This window comes from Nicotiana tomentosiformis, chromosome 6 (assembly GCF_000390325.3).
Source record: "Nicotiana tomentosiformis chromosome 6, ASM39032v3, whole genome shotgun sequence".
Classification (NCBI taxonomy): domain Eukaryota; kingdom Viridiplantae; phylum Streptophyta; class Magnoliopsida; order Solanales; family Solanaceae; genus Nicotiana; species Nicotiana tomentosiformis.
In genome coordinates, this window is record NC_090817.1 from 16,477,247 (window position 1) to 16,494,400 (window position 17,154).

At 34.9% G+C, this 17,154-nt stretch overlaps 2 protein-coding genes across 2 annotated transcripts; one reads left to right on the top strand and one right to left on the bottom strand.

The window, feature by feature from the left end:
• The first annotated feature begins 4,611 nt into the window (after nt 1–4,611).
• On the top strand, nt 4,612–5,124 carry LOC138893619 (uncharacterized). The gene has a single exon (XM_070178263.1). It carries the CDS (start codon nt 4,612–4,614, stop codon nt 5,122–5,124), a length of 513 nt encoding a protein of 170 aa, XP_070034364.1.
• An 8,388-nt stretch (nt 5,125–13,512) lies between these two features.
• On the bottom strand, nt 13,513–16,752 carry LOC104096790 (2-alkenal reductase (NADP(+)-dependent)-like). Its single transcript, XM_009603209.4, has 6 exons — nt 16,476–16,752; nt 15,376–15,556; nt 14,938–15,104; nt 14,455–14,537; nt 14,162–14,288; nt 13,513–14,068 (listed from the first exon to the last, which is right to left on the bottom strand). The coding sequence occupies exons 1-6, from the start codon at nt 16,731–16,733 to the stop codon at nt 13,814–13,816; spliced, it is 1,071 nt and encodes a 356-aa protein (XP_009601504.1). The 5' UTR covers nt 16,734–16,752; the 3' UTR covers nt 13,513–13,813.
• Nucleotides 16,753–17,154: the final 402 nt, after the last annotated feature.

Genomic DNA, 17,154 nt, shown 5'->3' on the forward strand with positions numbered 1-17,154 from the left:
ATGAATGACATTATAATATTAAATAATTTACAGAACTATTCAGACTTACATGTCGAGTCTTTTACTCCATGTTTATGATTTACTGATTTTCATTCCTTACATACTCGGTATATTATTTGTACTAACGTCCCTTTTGCCTGGGGACGCTGCGTTTCATGCCCGCAGGTCCCGATAGACAAGTTGAGAGTTATCCAAGTAGGCTATCAGCTCAGCGAAAGATATTGGTGCGCTCCATTTGCTCTGGAGTTGCTTATTTGGTCAGTATGATTCAGACGTATATTTTTTAGTATGACGAGGCCCTGTCCCAACCTTTATGGTATTTATCTACTCTTAAAGTCTTGTATACATATGCCATGTACGTAAAAGATTGTATGGCCTTGTTGGCCCATGTTTAGTGTACGAGTGATCACTTTGGTCTTATAGGCCCAAGTTGGTATTTCATGTTTTATTATACCTATCTCATGACAGCCTCTCCGGATCATTTACCTACGATAGTATGATACAAAAGATACGTTATGTTGGTACTCGGTTGAGTAAGGTACGGGGTGCCCGTCGTGACCCATCGGTTTGGGTCGTGACAGAAGTGGTATCAAAGCAATTCCATCCTAGGAAGTCTACAAGCCGTATCTAGTAGAGTCTTGTTTATGGGTGTGTTGTACACCACACTTATAAGAAGGAAGCTACAGGGCATTTAGGACTGTCACTCTTTCTTCTTACTCTAGATCGTGTGGTAGAGCTTAGTTGTAAGAAATTCAAACTTCTAAATTCTATTTTATTCGTTATACAACAACATCTACATCTAGAAAGACAGTTGGTAAGAGATTAAATGTGGCTGTGGAAGAGTTGAATCAGAGGAACTCGATTTTGCGTCATGCTTATGATGAGTAAATGTAAGGCATTTAGTAGATTATGTGTGTACTACGACATGTGAGCTTCTTGATAAGGATCCCTAAGGCATGAATATCTATTTACCCCTATGGTAAAAAAAGCAACGAGAGAATCAGAAGGTAGATACAAGTTTCAACAAGTAAAATAAGCTAGGTGAAGAAGGATACGAGGTACGCAGTTAGTGAAGATTATCTGTATTTACAATTCAGGCAGAGAAATATAAGCATTCTGAGTTACTTTCAACAATAACAAATATATATTCACTTGACAACACCCATTTTAGTTATGCCCTGTGGGATCTAACATATATAATTTAAGAGAAAGATGGGATATCAACATCCAGCTGGGGTTAGGGTAACCAAAAATTGTGGATGGATTGTTATCATTAGCTCACATTTCCGAGGGATATTGCAAACGTGGTAATGATTCTCCTTGTGAGACACCCAGATGGTGCACTCTAGAATAGTACAATCAGATATGAATACTAGAATGTTCAGAAATTTTAGAAGATTGGCATTGGAATCCTATAAGGGATAAATATTTACCTTTGTATGGTTCCCGTCCCTAGTAAAGAGAGAGTGCTAGGAGACTCGAAGAGCCAGTGAGTTGAATCAAGGGGGGCTAAAAGTGAAAGAATGTTTTGAAGAAGTTTTCATAATAAGGTGATAGACAGAAATATTAGCAGGAGAATAAGAAGAAAGTAAATGAAGCATTATGAGTAAGATGTGATGAATGGATGATAACAGTAAATCAAAATACGACAGGACTACATATTCTATAGTCAAGTGAAGGAAAAGACAAGAAGTTACAGGCCTTGAGACAATAAAATAGCATAATCCATAAAGTAATGTCTCCATTTTGAGAAATGAGTTGGTGACTCATACGTGATTACCAGAAGGAAAAATTAGACCCTTGGAGTAATAGAAATTAGTATGGGCTAGTGAATAAGATAAATTGAACATGAACTCGGGACCAAAGGATTTGATAATAGTTGACATCGTGAGAATTTCAGAGATCGCGTTCCGGCGATAATTGAATGGACAACAGAAGAATAACCTTTAAAGATCATTCAGGAAGACGCTTCTCTAAAACAAGCGCTGTGAGCAGAGTTAAGCTTAAGGGACTAAGTGTGCTAGTTACACTAGGTGTCACCTTCGTGCATAGGAAATTCAGTTATCCATGGTACAGAAGGGTTACCACAAGTCAAGTAAGAGTCTGTGAAGATGTGAAAAGACGCCAAATATGAAGAAGTGAGACATTTATAGGTAAATCTTCATAGAAATAAATGTTAGTACTCCCCTAAAGGGGGAAAATGGTGTGATATGGTATTAAGTCGGAGTTATGTGGTGCAGGTAACTATGGAATAGTAAAGGAAGAATGTGGTAGAAAGGCTAAAGGAATGAGATTGCATTTATTAAGATCCTACGGATATTATACGACTCCAGAACATTATGTAAGCATGAAGACGACAGTAAGGGTTCCATCACTAGATGTTATTGATAAATAAGTGCAAATGAACACTGGATACATAAGGAGCTAGTGTGTGGGGTAAGTTAAGACAAAGGATATAACCCAAGATAGATTACGCAGAATATAGATAGGAGAATGGACTAACGTGTAGTTAGTAGTTGATTCAGGAAGAGCCTAACCATGGCTAAACAAGAGGATACAAACAAATCAGCAGGTTGTGCAAGATAAACATAGTGAAACCCAACATAGGGAATTCAGTTTCGCAAATATGATGACATCGTAATCCTTGAAAAATATTCATATAGGAACTGGGGTTGTTAAAGGTACCGTATAAGTGTTACGAAAATAAAAAAAAATGGTGCCACTGAGAAGACAGTCAAAAAATTTAGTTCAGAATCAACCTTACGAGCACAAGGGCGCGGGGGTAAGTAATTAAGGATAATTATAAGTGAGTAAGAACATCAAAAATTCTTTCGGCTATACGATGTAATAAGCCTGCAGCTTTACAAGAGTCAAAGGGTCTCTCTTAAGTACTACAAAGAAAGACTAGCTGGGGGAATAAGGAAGAAGGCTTCAACTTAAGCATAGTGACATAAGGAAGAAATGGTCTTGTAACAACAGTCTCACAATGCACTCCATAAGAAAGTGGCACCTATCGTGGCTAATGAACGAGAAAAAAAAATAATCAAAAGATGATATTTGAGATCATATGAGTTACAAGAAATTCTAGTATTTGTGGGCAATGAGATAAGCCATGTATTCATGCAACAAGTGGCAGAACGACCATGAAAAGTAATTGCTTATGTTTAAAGACAACTAAGAAAGCACGAGAAGAATTATCTGACCCATGATTTAGAGTTAGCCGCAGTAATTCATGCACTAAAGATGTGGATGCACTATTGTATGGCATTCATGTTGATATCTATACGTACCATAAGAGCCTTCAGTATATATTCATGCAAAAGGAATTTAATTTACATCAAAGGCGATGGTTGGAGTTACTAAAAGACTATGATGTTGATATTTTATACCATCCATGAAAGGCGAATATAGTAGCCGACGCCCCCTACCGTAGATCTATGGGTAGCTTATCATATTTACAGCCAGAGAAGTGTGGGATAGCCCATGAGATTCATCAGCTAGCTAGTCTTGGACTTCGATTACTGTACTCAAGTGATACTGGAGTTACTATTCAGGACACAACAACATCCTCTTTAGTAACTAAAGTGAAGTTACGCCAGTATGAGGATTCTGTTCTAGCTCATTACAGAGATACATCCCCTCAAAAGGAGAATACACCATTTGAAATTATAGGAGATGGAGTCCTCAGATATCAAGGTCGATTTTGTGTTCTAATGTGGTAGGGTTGTGCCAGCAGGTTATGGGAAAAGCTCAATATTCTCGTTATTCTATTTATACAGGAGCTAAGAAGATGTATCATGATATCAGGGGAATATACTGGTAGGACGAAATGAAGAAGGATATAGCAGAGTTTGTTGCTTAGTGCCCAAATTGTCACTAGGTTAAGATTGAGCATCAGAAACCCGGTGGATTATTATAGGCTATAGATATTCCGACTTGGAAATGGGAAGTGATTAATACGGATTTCATCATAGGCTTACCTCGTACCTAACGTAAGTTTAATTCTATATGGTTTATTGTCGATAGACTTACAAAAGCAGCTCATTTTCTGTCTGTCAGGACTACTTACTCAGCAGATGATTATGCAAGGCTTTACATTAGGGAGATAGTACGACTTCATGGTGTCCCTATATCTATTATTTCAGATAGAGGTGCTCATTTTACATCTAATTTCTGGAGGTCCTTCCAAAAGGATTGGAGACTCGGGTAAGCTTTAATACATCATTTAATCCCCAGACATATGGTCAGGCTGAACAAATTATTCAGACACTGGAGGATATGCTACGGGCTTATGTGATGGACTTCAGGGGTAGCTAGGATGATCATCTTCCACTTATTGAGTTCATCTATAATAATATCTATCATTCAAGCATTCAAATGGCTCCATACAAAGCTCTTTACGGATGAAAATGTAGGTCACCTATCGGATGGTTCGAGATTGGGGAAACTAAGTTAGTAGGACAAGAGTTGGTACAACAGGCAGTTGAGAAGATTAAGCTTATAAGGGAAAGGCTATTAGCAACACAGAGTCGTCAGAAGTCCTATGCAGATAATCGATGACAAGACTTGTAGTTTCAGGTAGACGACTAGGTATTCCTAAAGGTATCACCGATGAAAGGCGTTATAAGATTCAGTAAGAAAGGAAAGCTTAGCCCTAGGTACATTGGACCTTTTAAGATCATACGCAGAGTAGGTGAGGTAGCATATGTGTTAGACTTGCCTTCCAACTTGGAGTCAGTATATCTAGTTTTTCATGTGTCTATGCTCCGCAAGTGTTTTGGAGATCCCTCTAAAGTCATTCCAGTTGACGATGTTCAGGTCACAGAGCAACTATCATATGAGGAAGCTCCCTTTGCTATACCAGATAGACAAGTTCGAAGATTAAGAACTAAGGATGTAGCTTCAGTTAAAGTACTTTGGATTAACAATAATATGGGTGAGATGACTTGGGAAGCTGAAGAAGAAATGAAGACTAGGTATCCTCACTTGTTTCCACTTCCGGAGGAGGATCAGACTAAGACATCACAGCTTTTAGGTACGTATATGGTACTTGATTCTTATGTTAGTTATTGTTATTGGTCGTGTGAGACCATATGTGTTATTGATGATTGTGGCCCTATGTGAATTTGTATTATTGGGTTTACTATGTAACAAGTTGGTAGTAGTACCGTTACAGAGGAGACTCTGCCAAAATTTCTATAGATTTCTAGGAGTTTAACATTCGAGGACGAATGTTTCTAAGGGGGGAGATTATTACACCATGTGCGTCCCAAGGTGACGTAATAAATATGAGAATTGTTAATCATGATTTAAATTATTTTAAAGTCATAATATGGTTATATATGATGTTTGGATATAAAATATGAAGTTTGGGAAAAATCAGATTAAAGTTGCGGAAAAACCGACTAAGGATTTGCCCTGTAATATAGCTTTTTGAGAAATACATTTATGTGCTATATGAAGCCTTTTTGGGATATATTATATATCAAATTGAAGGTCTTGGAATTTATTTTCCAACGCACTTAATTGTTCATTGATACGACATCTGTATAAAAAGATATAAGCGTCAGAAGATGGGCGAATGAGAGGGTGCCGAGCTAGCACCTTTTGACTTTTCAAAAGATGATATATATGTCTTAACTCGTCTCTCTCTTCATTTTCACATAGAACCTGACCATAGAACACCATAGAACCTATCTTTGATCTCTCTAATAGTATTTCAAAGAATAGTATCATCCCAGGCACGGAATCAAGAAGCGATAACATTAAAACAATCCCTACGACGTAAGTATCGCTATATCGCCTCTCTTTTTATTTGTAGTTTGAGGTTTGGAATGTATTTAGTAGTTAATAAAATTCCTAATTTTTGTATTTAAGTGATTAAATATTAATGAATGTTGATAAATTCGTTTCCTAATAGTTGGAACTCACGGGACGATGATCGGAAGTCGTGAGTTCGAGTTATTTGACTTGTAGTGGACTGTTTTGTGGGTTGTTTCGTATTGCCTTTGGGCTGTATATTTTTCTACTATTTAATGGAGTTTTGGAGGACAAATGGTGTGTATAAACACCACATAATGACGGAATGGTGGGCTGGTCCTTCGTCGTTATATTATTTTAAGTTGTTTGATACTACTTTGGTTGTCGTTTTATGTATGAAGTGATTAGGGTGTGTGGGCTGTTTTGTGGTATATTGTGATGGAGATAAGGTTGGAAAATGATGATTACATGTTGTTATTGTTGTGCTCTTGTTGTTGTTGGTATATAGTATTGAAGGAGGGCCTAGTTACAGAGGAGATGCTGCCCAAATTTACGTAAATGAGCTACTAGTTTAAGTTACGAACTTAGACTTTACTCAACACTGATTTTAAATCTCCTTGTGCTATGGTAGATTGAGTTGAGTTATTTGAAGAATTGCTTGGAAGGTATTAAGGACTCAATGGAGTTAAGGTATGTTAAGGCTATCCCTTATTTCTTTTTGGCATGATCCAAATGATACAAACAAAACGAGCAAAATAGGCAACTTTCATAAATGACTTTATTCATAGAAATGCTAGACATGCTTATGTTCTTGATTCCCTATGTGTCATATTATTCTATCATCTGTTCATGAGTCTCAGAAAATACGTAAGTTGATAAAATTTACTTCTTGATATTAATCAAAGGCATAATGGTCTTATGAGATTTCGAAAGATTTTATTGACGTACTTCTTATGCATTGCATTCATTTATACATGTACATTGTCCCATGATCAGATGTCATTATATATGCGTATATATGTATATATATTTATATGGGATATTGGAAAAGGTTACGGTGTTATATACGCACCACCACCTGATCAGCTGTATACGTTGATGATTTGCCCGCAGTGGCCGAGATGATATAATGGGATATCCTCAGAGGCTTGATGATGTTATGAACGTATATACCTATGCATGGTATGACATTTATACGCATATGCATGACATTATAATATTAAATGATTTACAGAGCTATTCAGACTTACATGTCGAGTCTTTTACTCGATGTTTCTCTCATGTTTATGATTTACTGATTTTCATTCCTTACATACTCGGTACATTAATTGTACTGATGTCCCTTTTGCCTGGGGATGCTGTGTTTCATGATCACAGGTCCCGATAGATAGGTTGAGAGTTATCCAAGTAGGCTATCAGCTCAGCGCAAGATGTTGGTGCGTTCCATTTGTTCCGGAGTTGCTTATTTGGTCAGTATGATTCAAACGTGTATTGTTTAATATGGCGGGGCCCTGTCCCGATCTTTATGGTATTTATCTACTCTCAGAGGCTTGTGTACATATGCCATGTACGTAAAAGATTGTATGGCCTTGTCGGCCTATGTTTAGTGTACGAGTGATCATTTTGGTCTTATAGGCACAAGTTGGTATTTCATATTTTATTCTATCTATCTCACGACAGCCTCTTCGGCTCATTTACCTATGATAGTATGATACGAAAGATACGTTACGTTGGCACTTGGTTGAGTAAGGTACCGGGTGCCCGTCGTGGCCCATCGGTTTGGGTCGTGACAAATTTAAGATTTTTATTGGAAAATTAGTATTTCCTTATGGAATTAATTACAATAATTGGTATTGATTGAATCGAATTAATTGTGGCTAGATATGAGGCTTTCAGAGACCAATTCTCATGACAAGGGCATAGCAGAATTAAGAATTACGTGGTTTGAGGTAAGTAGCAGTTCTAAATTTGGTCTTGAGGGTATGAAACCCCGAATTATGTGTTATGTGATTGGTTTTGAGGTGACGCACATGCTAGGTGACGGGTGTGTGAGCGTGCACCGTGGGAATTGTGACTTGGTTAAATTCCATGGGACTGTATAGTTGAATAATCTGTTGATATCCGTATATTCTCTACGTATTAGAAAAAATTGAGCTGAGACTCGTATTAAAAATCATGCTTAGGCATATGTTGTTATTGTCGGTACCCATCGGGGTTATTTCCGTGGTTGAATTATATGTTCAAATTATAATTTCACACTCAGTCATGTTCATTCATTTCATATCATATCTCAGTCTCTGTTGCTATTTATTGATGCATCATATTTTTATTTTTGGGCTGATTTTTATGATATCTTGAGCCCGAGAGACTGGAGAGGTTGATGACTGAGTGAGGCCAAGGGCCTAATTGTGAGGATAGTTATGGGATTGGGCTGCACGTCGTAGCATGTTTCACTGTTATATGCCATGATTGGCTTGATATAGCGCATGGGCTGAAGGAGCCTCTCTAGAGTCTGTACATACCCCCAGTGAGCGCAGGTACCTACTAAGTGCGAGTGCCGAGTGATGAGTGACTGTGAGGAAAGAGTGAATGTGAGGTTGGAGTGAATAGGAAGACTGAGTGATTTTTGCTTTGAGAGGATGAATTGATTTCATTATTGCTGCATTTCAGCTGTCATATATCACTGGTTTGGAAAATTTTCTAAAAGACATTCTCTTCTGTTTCAATCGAAGTTGATATGAAATTACTGAGGAGTTTTAAATGTTGAACTTGAAAGCATGCCTACCTTTTTATGTTGGAAATTACTGTATTTAAATTTAGCTATGAAGGTCGTCACTACTTCCAATTCTTTATTTATTATTGTTACTTACTGAGTTAGTTGTACTTGTACTACACCCTGCACTTCGTGTGGAGATCCAGGTGATCCCGGACACACTAGGTGTTGATTCTTTCATACAGTTAATTTTTGGGAGATTTAGAGGTAGCTGCTATATTTCGCAGACCTTGTCTCTGCTTCCCTATCTCCTGTTTTACTGTATTTGGTCTTAGATTATTATAAACCATGTTTTACAGACTTGTAATGTATATATGCTCATGTACTCAGTAACACCGGGTTTTGGGAGTGTGTTTATTTCTAATATTTGTGGGATTTACTCTTAAACTTAATTATTATGTTTTCAGTATTTAAAGGAAATTGTGGGTTATTGATGTTGTCGGCTTGCCTAGTATCGAGATAGGCGCCATCATGACGGGTGAGATTTTGGGTCGTGACAGTTCACTACGCCCTCATAAGAGGGAAACTCATCCCCTTAGGTGTATTTTATTGTGTATTAATTGTGTGGGGAGCTCCGTACGCATTAGGTGACAGAGTCCGCGCGTAGTTATATTTCATGAGATGTTCGGGTAGTCTTAGATTCACATCATACTTTAATTGTACTATCATGCTGGTTAGACATACTAATTGTCTTAAATAGAGCTGAGACTAGCGGTTTTAAAGTTGCAAATTTCTAATTTAGATTTCTTATTTTTGGAAAAAATTAAGGAATACATAATAACTATAAAAAATCCATACCCTCTCGCACCACAAGTACTTCCGCGAGTGAGGTAAACATCTCTACTCTCATGGGAGCGAGCCGTTCGCCTCGGCAGTATAATAGATGCATCTATGGTTCGTGCCGTTCGACCTTCGACAATGCACACAGTATTTTGGATCTGGCCGTACGACCTCGACATAAATCGTGTGTGATAATACTCACAACCCAATTTCACTTGATATTATGTTATGGTTGAGAGGTATAATTTAGTTAATGACTGAAAGTGATTTGGAACTGGTATGTGTTAGATGGACATTTTGAAATTTATTATCAGTTGAAGAATTATTTATTCACTGCTTGCTATTGTGTTATTATTATTATTTTCATATTCCATGCCGGTTTAGAACTTCTGCATTTTATTATTGGCCCATAGTGAGTGTCGATGTCGATCCCTAGCCACTACTTCTTCGAGGTTAGATTGAATACTTACTGGGTATATATTGTTTATGTACTCACGGTATACTTCTGCACTAATCGTGCAGGATCTGAGACAGATACATCTGGCAGTCATTCTGACGCGCACTTTCTTCTTTTTGATCGTCCCTTCCTCTACCACACAAACAATAATAAGCTCATCAACACACCACTTCTCATATTATGCATTATAGGTTGTCTTAAACTGGTTAAAATTCTCAGGAAGGGACCTTAGGGATTGATGAATAAGAAAATCATCGGTAATGGTTATACCTAAATTATTCAGTTTGGTAAAAATATTAACCAACACTACCTACAAGGTCATACTTTATGGTAGACATGGAATCAATACGGCTACCTATCTCAACTTTATCAGATTCTAGAAATTTCTGACTAAGGGCACTCAAGAAATCTTTTGCATTTCCATTATCTTTAATTGCACCTTTTATGTGATCAGGATCTCTTCATGATCATAAGGTTCAATTTGTTAGCCTTCATCCATTTCTCATACTTAGCCTTTTCATCAGCAGTGCTAGTAGTTGTAGGTTCAACAGGTTTCTATTCAGTCAATGCAAAGTTCAAGTCCATCAGACCTAACACTATTTCAACGTCCTGTTTTCACTTCTTGTAGTTGCTACTAGCCAAAGTTTCAATGGAATTCAGCTGAGTAGTCTTGTTGTTAACAGATGTATAAGCAAACAACACAAAAATTAGATAAAATTATGGGCAGAAATATATAAATCAAAAGAGTCAAAGATATCCATTACACCCCTCCTTTGGTAAAAGATGCAACTGTCTCCCCTTTTAAAAAATCAAGGAGTCCAAGGCATTCATTGCATTCTCACTTTTAGGCAAGAGATACAAAACCTCCTCCCCTTATTATCCAAGAGTACATGATATACATTGTGTCCTTCCTTTAGGTAAGAGACACAAAACCTCCTCTTACAACAAATTATTCTTATTTTTTTATTATATATATATATATATATATATATATATATCCAAGATATTAAGTTTCATCCTTTGGGTTGAAATATAATATCTTATCTCATAATTAATTTAACGTCACTAGTATCAAAAGATAAACCTCCAACACTAGCGTACACTCTATCAAGGATAATTTAGACATGGTACATTGAGAATATTACAATGACTCAAATAAGTAGACCACTTTGGTGGAAACTATCTATTAATCATAACTCTCAATCCATGTATTAAATGATCTCACATGTATATAATATTAAGAACTTTTCGGTGACTCTAAATAAATAGACCACTTTGATGACACTATTTATTAATCACAATTTCTTAGTTATACACATTAATACATGTGATAAAATAATACCCATATAATTTAAACCTTTCTATATAGTTATTAATTCCATTCTCCGACTAAAATTATCAATAAAAGTTTCCAGCAATAACTTAAGTACTACTTTTGCAGTAAGCTAAAAGGCATAAATAAATTTGTAATTATCAAATACAATCAAGGTTTTTGATCAACTAATGAATAAAAAATTGATAAATATAAATAAGGACACAAATCCAATAGTGACGCAGCAACCAAGGTACTCAATCAATTATGAGTAGTCACTTTACTTATTTATGTTTGCCATAGTCACTGTAACATCGAAATTTTGACTAAGAAAATAACCATATAGATTTGTGAGCCACATACGTTAATATCATAACTAATGTAATCAAGTCCATCCCTTTAAAACCTAACAAAATCGTAAACGTAGGAAAACCTTTACCGATGCCGCCGCCAAAAAAAATATATTAAGGTTTTACTAAAATTTATTATTATATTTTATTTGAAAAAGTCAATCACAGCTTCCAGCATATTCAACCAAAAACAGTCGCTAAATACTGATGAAACAATTTTGGCGAGAAATAGCGCCGAACTGTTGTCGTCTAAAATTTTACGATAGTTCTTTTCGTTTTAAAACTTGAAATTACATCTTGATCTTAATCTCGAAACTATGGTGGCTCTGATACCAACTGTTATATTATTAATTTACAGCCATAGTAGAGATTAAAACACAATCTTATAGATATAAAATCATAATCTTGAGTTAGAGTCTAAGAAAGCGTACCCTTAAATTCCATGGATTTAGTGGCGACAACAAATATCGATTAAGTCTGAGACCAACTTCCACGATCTACTAGCTACACGCTCTCATAGTTCGGACAACTTGACTGATGAGATGTCTACCGTTACCACGTATTCAAGAGGCAGAATACGCTAGGGTTTTCTAATAGCTAGGAAAATGGGGGTTGACCTCTATATAAAGAACCATCACAAGCCAATTGTTATTGAGTTTCACTTATCCACACGCATAGTATTTAATATTAGCCATTTTATTTATCTACCACTTGAGCCACGTCACTATCCTTTATCCACACACATAGTATTTAATATTAGTCATTTTATTTATCCACCACTTGAGCCACGTCACTATCCTTTCGGGCTATCATAAGTCCAAATTCCAACACTTTTGCCTAATACTCGCAAAATGTGTTATGGTGACTTTGCTAAATTTAGAAAATCATTGATATAAAGTTTACACTAGGAAACAAGACGGCCTGTCACAATACTTTTTCTACTTTCATATAATTAAAGCCATTTGCTTTCTTAGTTGATCTCCGTTGTAAGTAAGGAAAATTAAAAAAGTGGATCCTACTTGGCCTGGTAACCAAATTGGCCAGGGCATGAAAATATAATGGTTCAACTCACTCAGATTTTGGCGGATTAATTTTAGGCATAAATCCAAGAAGAATACACAACTATCTATAGAATCCAAATTATTTACTCGCCAATATTCATTTTCTCCCATTTATAATGATATCTATTTGCCCACCAATACCCGTTTACTCATGTTCTTTCCTTTTTTTTTTTTTTCTAATTTCATTTATTTCTTCCCCAATTTTTTATTTTTATTTATGTTTTCTCCATAATCTGGTTTCATTCACTAGTTTTGCTCCTTTATTTCAACCAACAATGAAAATTACAAAATTTCGTAAATTATATATTCTTTCCAGCTCTCAATCTCAACAAGCAATTTTATTAAAACTAGATCTAGGAAAAAAATAAAATAAGAACAAAGACCTTCAAAGAAAGTGCTCAAATCTTATAGCAGCTAGGCCACAAACTAATGAAAGATTAGTTTGAGAAAGATTCTTTGGATATCCAATTAAATAAATGTGTAAGGGATAAGGGAAAACATATATGGGTAGTCGAGTAATGCTTTTAGTTTAAATGTGTATAAATTATAGTAACAAAGTTTAAGATGGGTAAATACGAGTAAATATTTTAGTTTTTATTGGTTGTTACTAGTTAGCATAGTTTTCCCCAAGTTAAACCATCTATAAGTTTGGACCAATTTGGGCTGCAAAAACGTAGCTCAAATTGGCCCAAAAGAAATTAGAGAGCAGAACACAGAACATCAATTTTATCCGTTTCAATATTGTCCAAATGTAGCACAACTTTCCTACTTTATAATTTCCCTTTTCGAGAAAAAGATTTGCCTATATTGACACAGGTTATTGCTATACTACTAGGCAAATTTTGGAAAATAAACAAAACCAGAGCTCAGTTTTTGGATTTGTATGCATCATTCAAAACATTCTACTAAGATGAAAGATCGAACATATATAAGATCATCAATCTGCTTTCTACCAAATGGAAATTAATTTATTTTATCATCTCCAATGATCACCATTTCTTATAAATCCTTTAGATACATTTTCATAAAAAGACAAAAATAGTGTTTTATATAGTATTTTTGCTTGTTTATTCCATGGAAAGAAGGCGGTACATACAGAAGCGGACCTATGTATAACATTGAGGAGTCATCGGATCCTGTAAATTTCGGCAGAAATTTTGTATATGTATATACGTATACCTTGAAAATGAATAATTTAAATAACTTGACATCCTGAACACTAAAAGCCTTTAGAAACTACTAGTTGAATAAAATATTAGTGCCCCCGTTGCGTTAAAATCTTGGGTCCGCCTCTGGGTATATATGAAAGGGGTACGTAGTTTATGGAGTCACCTGAATAATTACTTTCCCAACATTAGAACTTGAAAATAGAGATGTTAAACTTTCCAAAAATCTCTCAATTCCATCGTAGATTTTGTGCTTGGATTTTACTTTGCCCTCTTTCAAGTAAACTTCCATCTCCTTTCTGAAATCTTCAAAATAATTAACGTAGGAACCAACCATAAACCCTTGCATTGTAACTTCTTTACCCACAACATTCAATAGGTTCCGAACTCCTCTTCTCTCTGTCCAAACCTTCAAAACGTTATTTATTATACTGTAAGTGTATATAAGTTTAAAAAAAAAATATTTGTCTTTTATAATTTGAAAAGAAAAAGTTTAAGGTACCTTATTGTACTCGGATATCATCCCACAAAGTGAAATACGAGCTCCTTGGTTAACATGATTAAGAACAGCCTCAAGCATTTTACCACCAACGTTGTCAAAATAGAAATCAATCCCATCTGGAAAATACCTGAAAATTGGAATAATTAATAATTTGTGAAAATACAGAGTAATCAAAAGGAAAGTGCAAAAAGTTTTTTTTTTATGCACTACTATTTTTTTTATTTAAAAAAGCCAATAGAGAAAAATTTACAAAATACACGGTAATTTCGGCTTCAAAAAAAAAAAGAAATTACTTATTTAATGCAGCTTCATAATCTGTCTCTACACGGTAATTAAATGCATCATCATACCCACTTTCTTCTTTCAGCAGCTTCACCTACGAAGGAAATTTACCATATTTAATATAAGTTGCAAATTACCAAAAAGAAAAGAATAAATATAACCTGTGGTTAAAACACCAGCAATATATGAGTTTAAGTTATACGTCATTAACTTAAATTAGAAAACATTATATTAATCTTTTTTTCATCTAAAGAGGATTCAACAACGTAAAATTTTCTAGCAAAGGAAATTCAATTGAAATCTCCTTTACCATACATAGGTCTACCACACTGCCTTTACCTTTTGTAGTTGGTAATTAACTTGTTTTATTTCAAGATTACAAATCTTATATTTTAAAGAGGCATAATAGTAGATAAATTTTAGATGACCTGATGATTTTAAAAAAAAAATTACATTGCAAATGACTAATTAAATAAACTCATACTAATATATACCTTTTCGTCTGAACCTACACTTCCAACAACTCGGCAACCTTTTAATTTGGCAAGTTGACCGGCAATAATTCCAACTCCCCCAGCTGCAGCCGATATGTACACATTTGATCCTTCTTTAACTTTGCCTATCTTTTCGATGCCAACCCATGCAGTTAAACCAGGCACTCCTAAATATATAACATGGTAATTATAAACAAATTAATTAATTATTTGAAATAAAAACTTTGGCTTTAGTAGATATGTGATATCACGAAAATGAAGATGATGACTCTGGAATGAGCTTTGATTCAGTAGCTTTGTATAATTTGATTACATAAAACTGAAGAATAGTAAAAGCGAAAAGACATAAAGATGGAGAATAGTAGCAACGAGAAGACATAAAGGCGTAAATTTGAAAAAGGAGAGATGAATTATAGGATAACAAGGTGAGGTATTTACCCAAGCAACTAAGATAATCCGGCAACGTAATCCCAATGGTTGGATTAATTTTCTGAAGCCAATTAATTGGCATAACACAAAATTCAGCGACAGGAAACATATAAGTAGTTACTATATCTCCCTCTGAAAAATTGGTATTTTGGGAACGAATCACCTTCCCTATTGCGTTTGCTCTTATCACCTGCAATTATTCTATTCTAATTAGTTTCAGCCTATTAGTATTAGAGGAGTAATAAATAAATGCAAAAAGGAATTCAGAACACAGTTATTTCAGAACGTTAAACGGTAGTAGTTGGTTGAATGCCAAATATAATAAGTAGTCATTAATTTATTACTAAGTCATTATTTTTCAAATCTACCCTTATTGTTTCAATTAGTGTAGTATTTTTTCAAGAAACGTTTATGATTAAGGCAATTAAATATATATCTTAAGGGGCACGTACGCAACAACCCTTAAAATAGTTTTTGCTAAATTTTGTGCTCGCGAGAATAGAGAAATTCAATATATATATATATATATATATATATATGTATGTATGCAAAGATGTATGGATTTTGGTAAGATGGGAATACTATTATGAAAAGGTGAACCTAAGATTATACTTGACGGATTCAACTTTTAGGTTCATACCATCGACCATATGATACAACCTCCACTTCTGCTAATTTTAGTTTTGACATCCGATTTAATTATACAAAATTTAACGATGATGACAGAAGGAAAACATGAATTTCAATGTGTCAAACTTAAGGAATTTTAAAGAATAAACTAAACAAAGAAAGAAAAAAAATATTTAATTAAAACGCAAGAGGAGCACAAAACACGAACCCCACGAATTTACCCAATTCTAGAAAAAGAAAGGAAAAAATAATAAGACAAACATGTGATTTGATCCTCTGAGCTCAATTCCAGAAAAAGAAATGAAAGAACTACAAGATAGACATGAGATTTGAAATCTGATTTCATTTGTAAAGGTGCACCCAATAATCATAGCATTATAAGACTCTTTAAACTTGAGTTCACGTACATATAATAAATACTAAGGTATTAACAATGTAATAAATATTTATGTAAGACCACTTTTAAGCAATCACTAAACCTGGTTAATTGGAACTTGAGGAAGAGAGAGTCCATCACCAAGGCCACTAAATTGAGTGCGTAAATACGGATCAATCGAAATATAGAGAATTATGATTGCAACATTTCCATCTGGGATTGAGTTATCTGTTAGAGAAAAATTTACAGTGCGTAACTTAAGATGATTAGAATTCGGAAGCCCATTTGGTGCATAACCAGCAATGTACCACTCTCTGTTCTCCACCGCCACCGTCTCCGCGGCCGCACCGCCGTCTGCCATGAATATTTTCTCTGTCTGTATATGTTTTTTTTTTTTGGTGTGTGTGCATGTTTAGGAGAGATTTCAGAATAAATAGGCACTGAGGCAGTAATATAGCAGGTATGTTACACCTACAACGTAAATGAAAACCGAGCATTTCATGTTAGAAGAAAGTTAAACTAAATTTGAAATACAAGTGAAAGAAATGTTGATTACCTTTTTTGTCTTAAATTAAGTTGAGTGTAGTAGTTAGTAGCATGTTTGCTCTCATGCTATATATGGATTCTATTCACTTTTAACCCGCGTAAAAAATTAGTTATATTTGGTAGCAAAAAAAGTGTATGAAACTATATAACATACAATATATATATATATATATACAAAAATTATTCATTTTTTCGGCTATTATTTTGAGAACGACTATACAATGTTATTTTTCCTA

What these genes read in the sequence shown, in the direction of transcription:
- LOC138893619 (XM_070178263.1), top strand. Translation starts at nt 4,612, where the DNA reads ATGAAAGGCGTTATAAGATTCAGTAAGAAAGGAAAGCTTAGCCCTAGG.
- LOC104096790 (XM_009603209.4), bottom strand. Translation starts at nt 16,733, where the DNA reads ATGGCAGACGGCGGTGCGGCCGCGGAGACGGTGGCGGTGGAGAACAGA. An exon ending in GTGTAGGTTCAGACGAAAAG is followed by an intron (nt 14,538 to 14,937) that starts GTATATATTAGT and finishes TTTCCTTCGTAG; the next exon opens with GTGAAGCTGCTGAAAGAAGA. An exon ending in TATGAAGCTGCATTAAATAA is followed by an intron (nt 14,289 to 14,454) that starts GTAATTTCTTTT and finishes TCCAATTTTCAG; the next exon opens with GTATTTTCCAGATGGGATTG.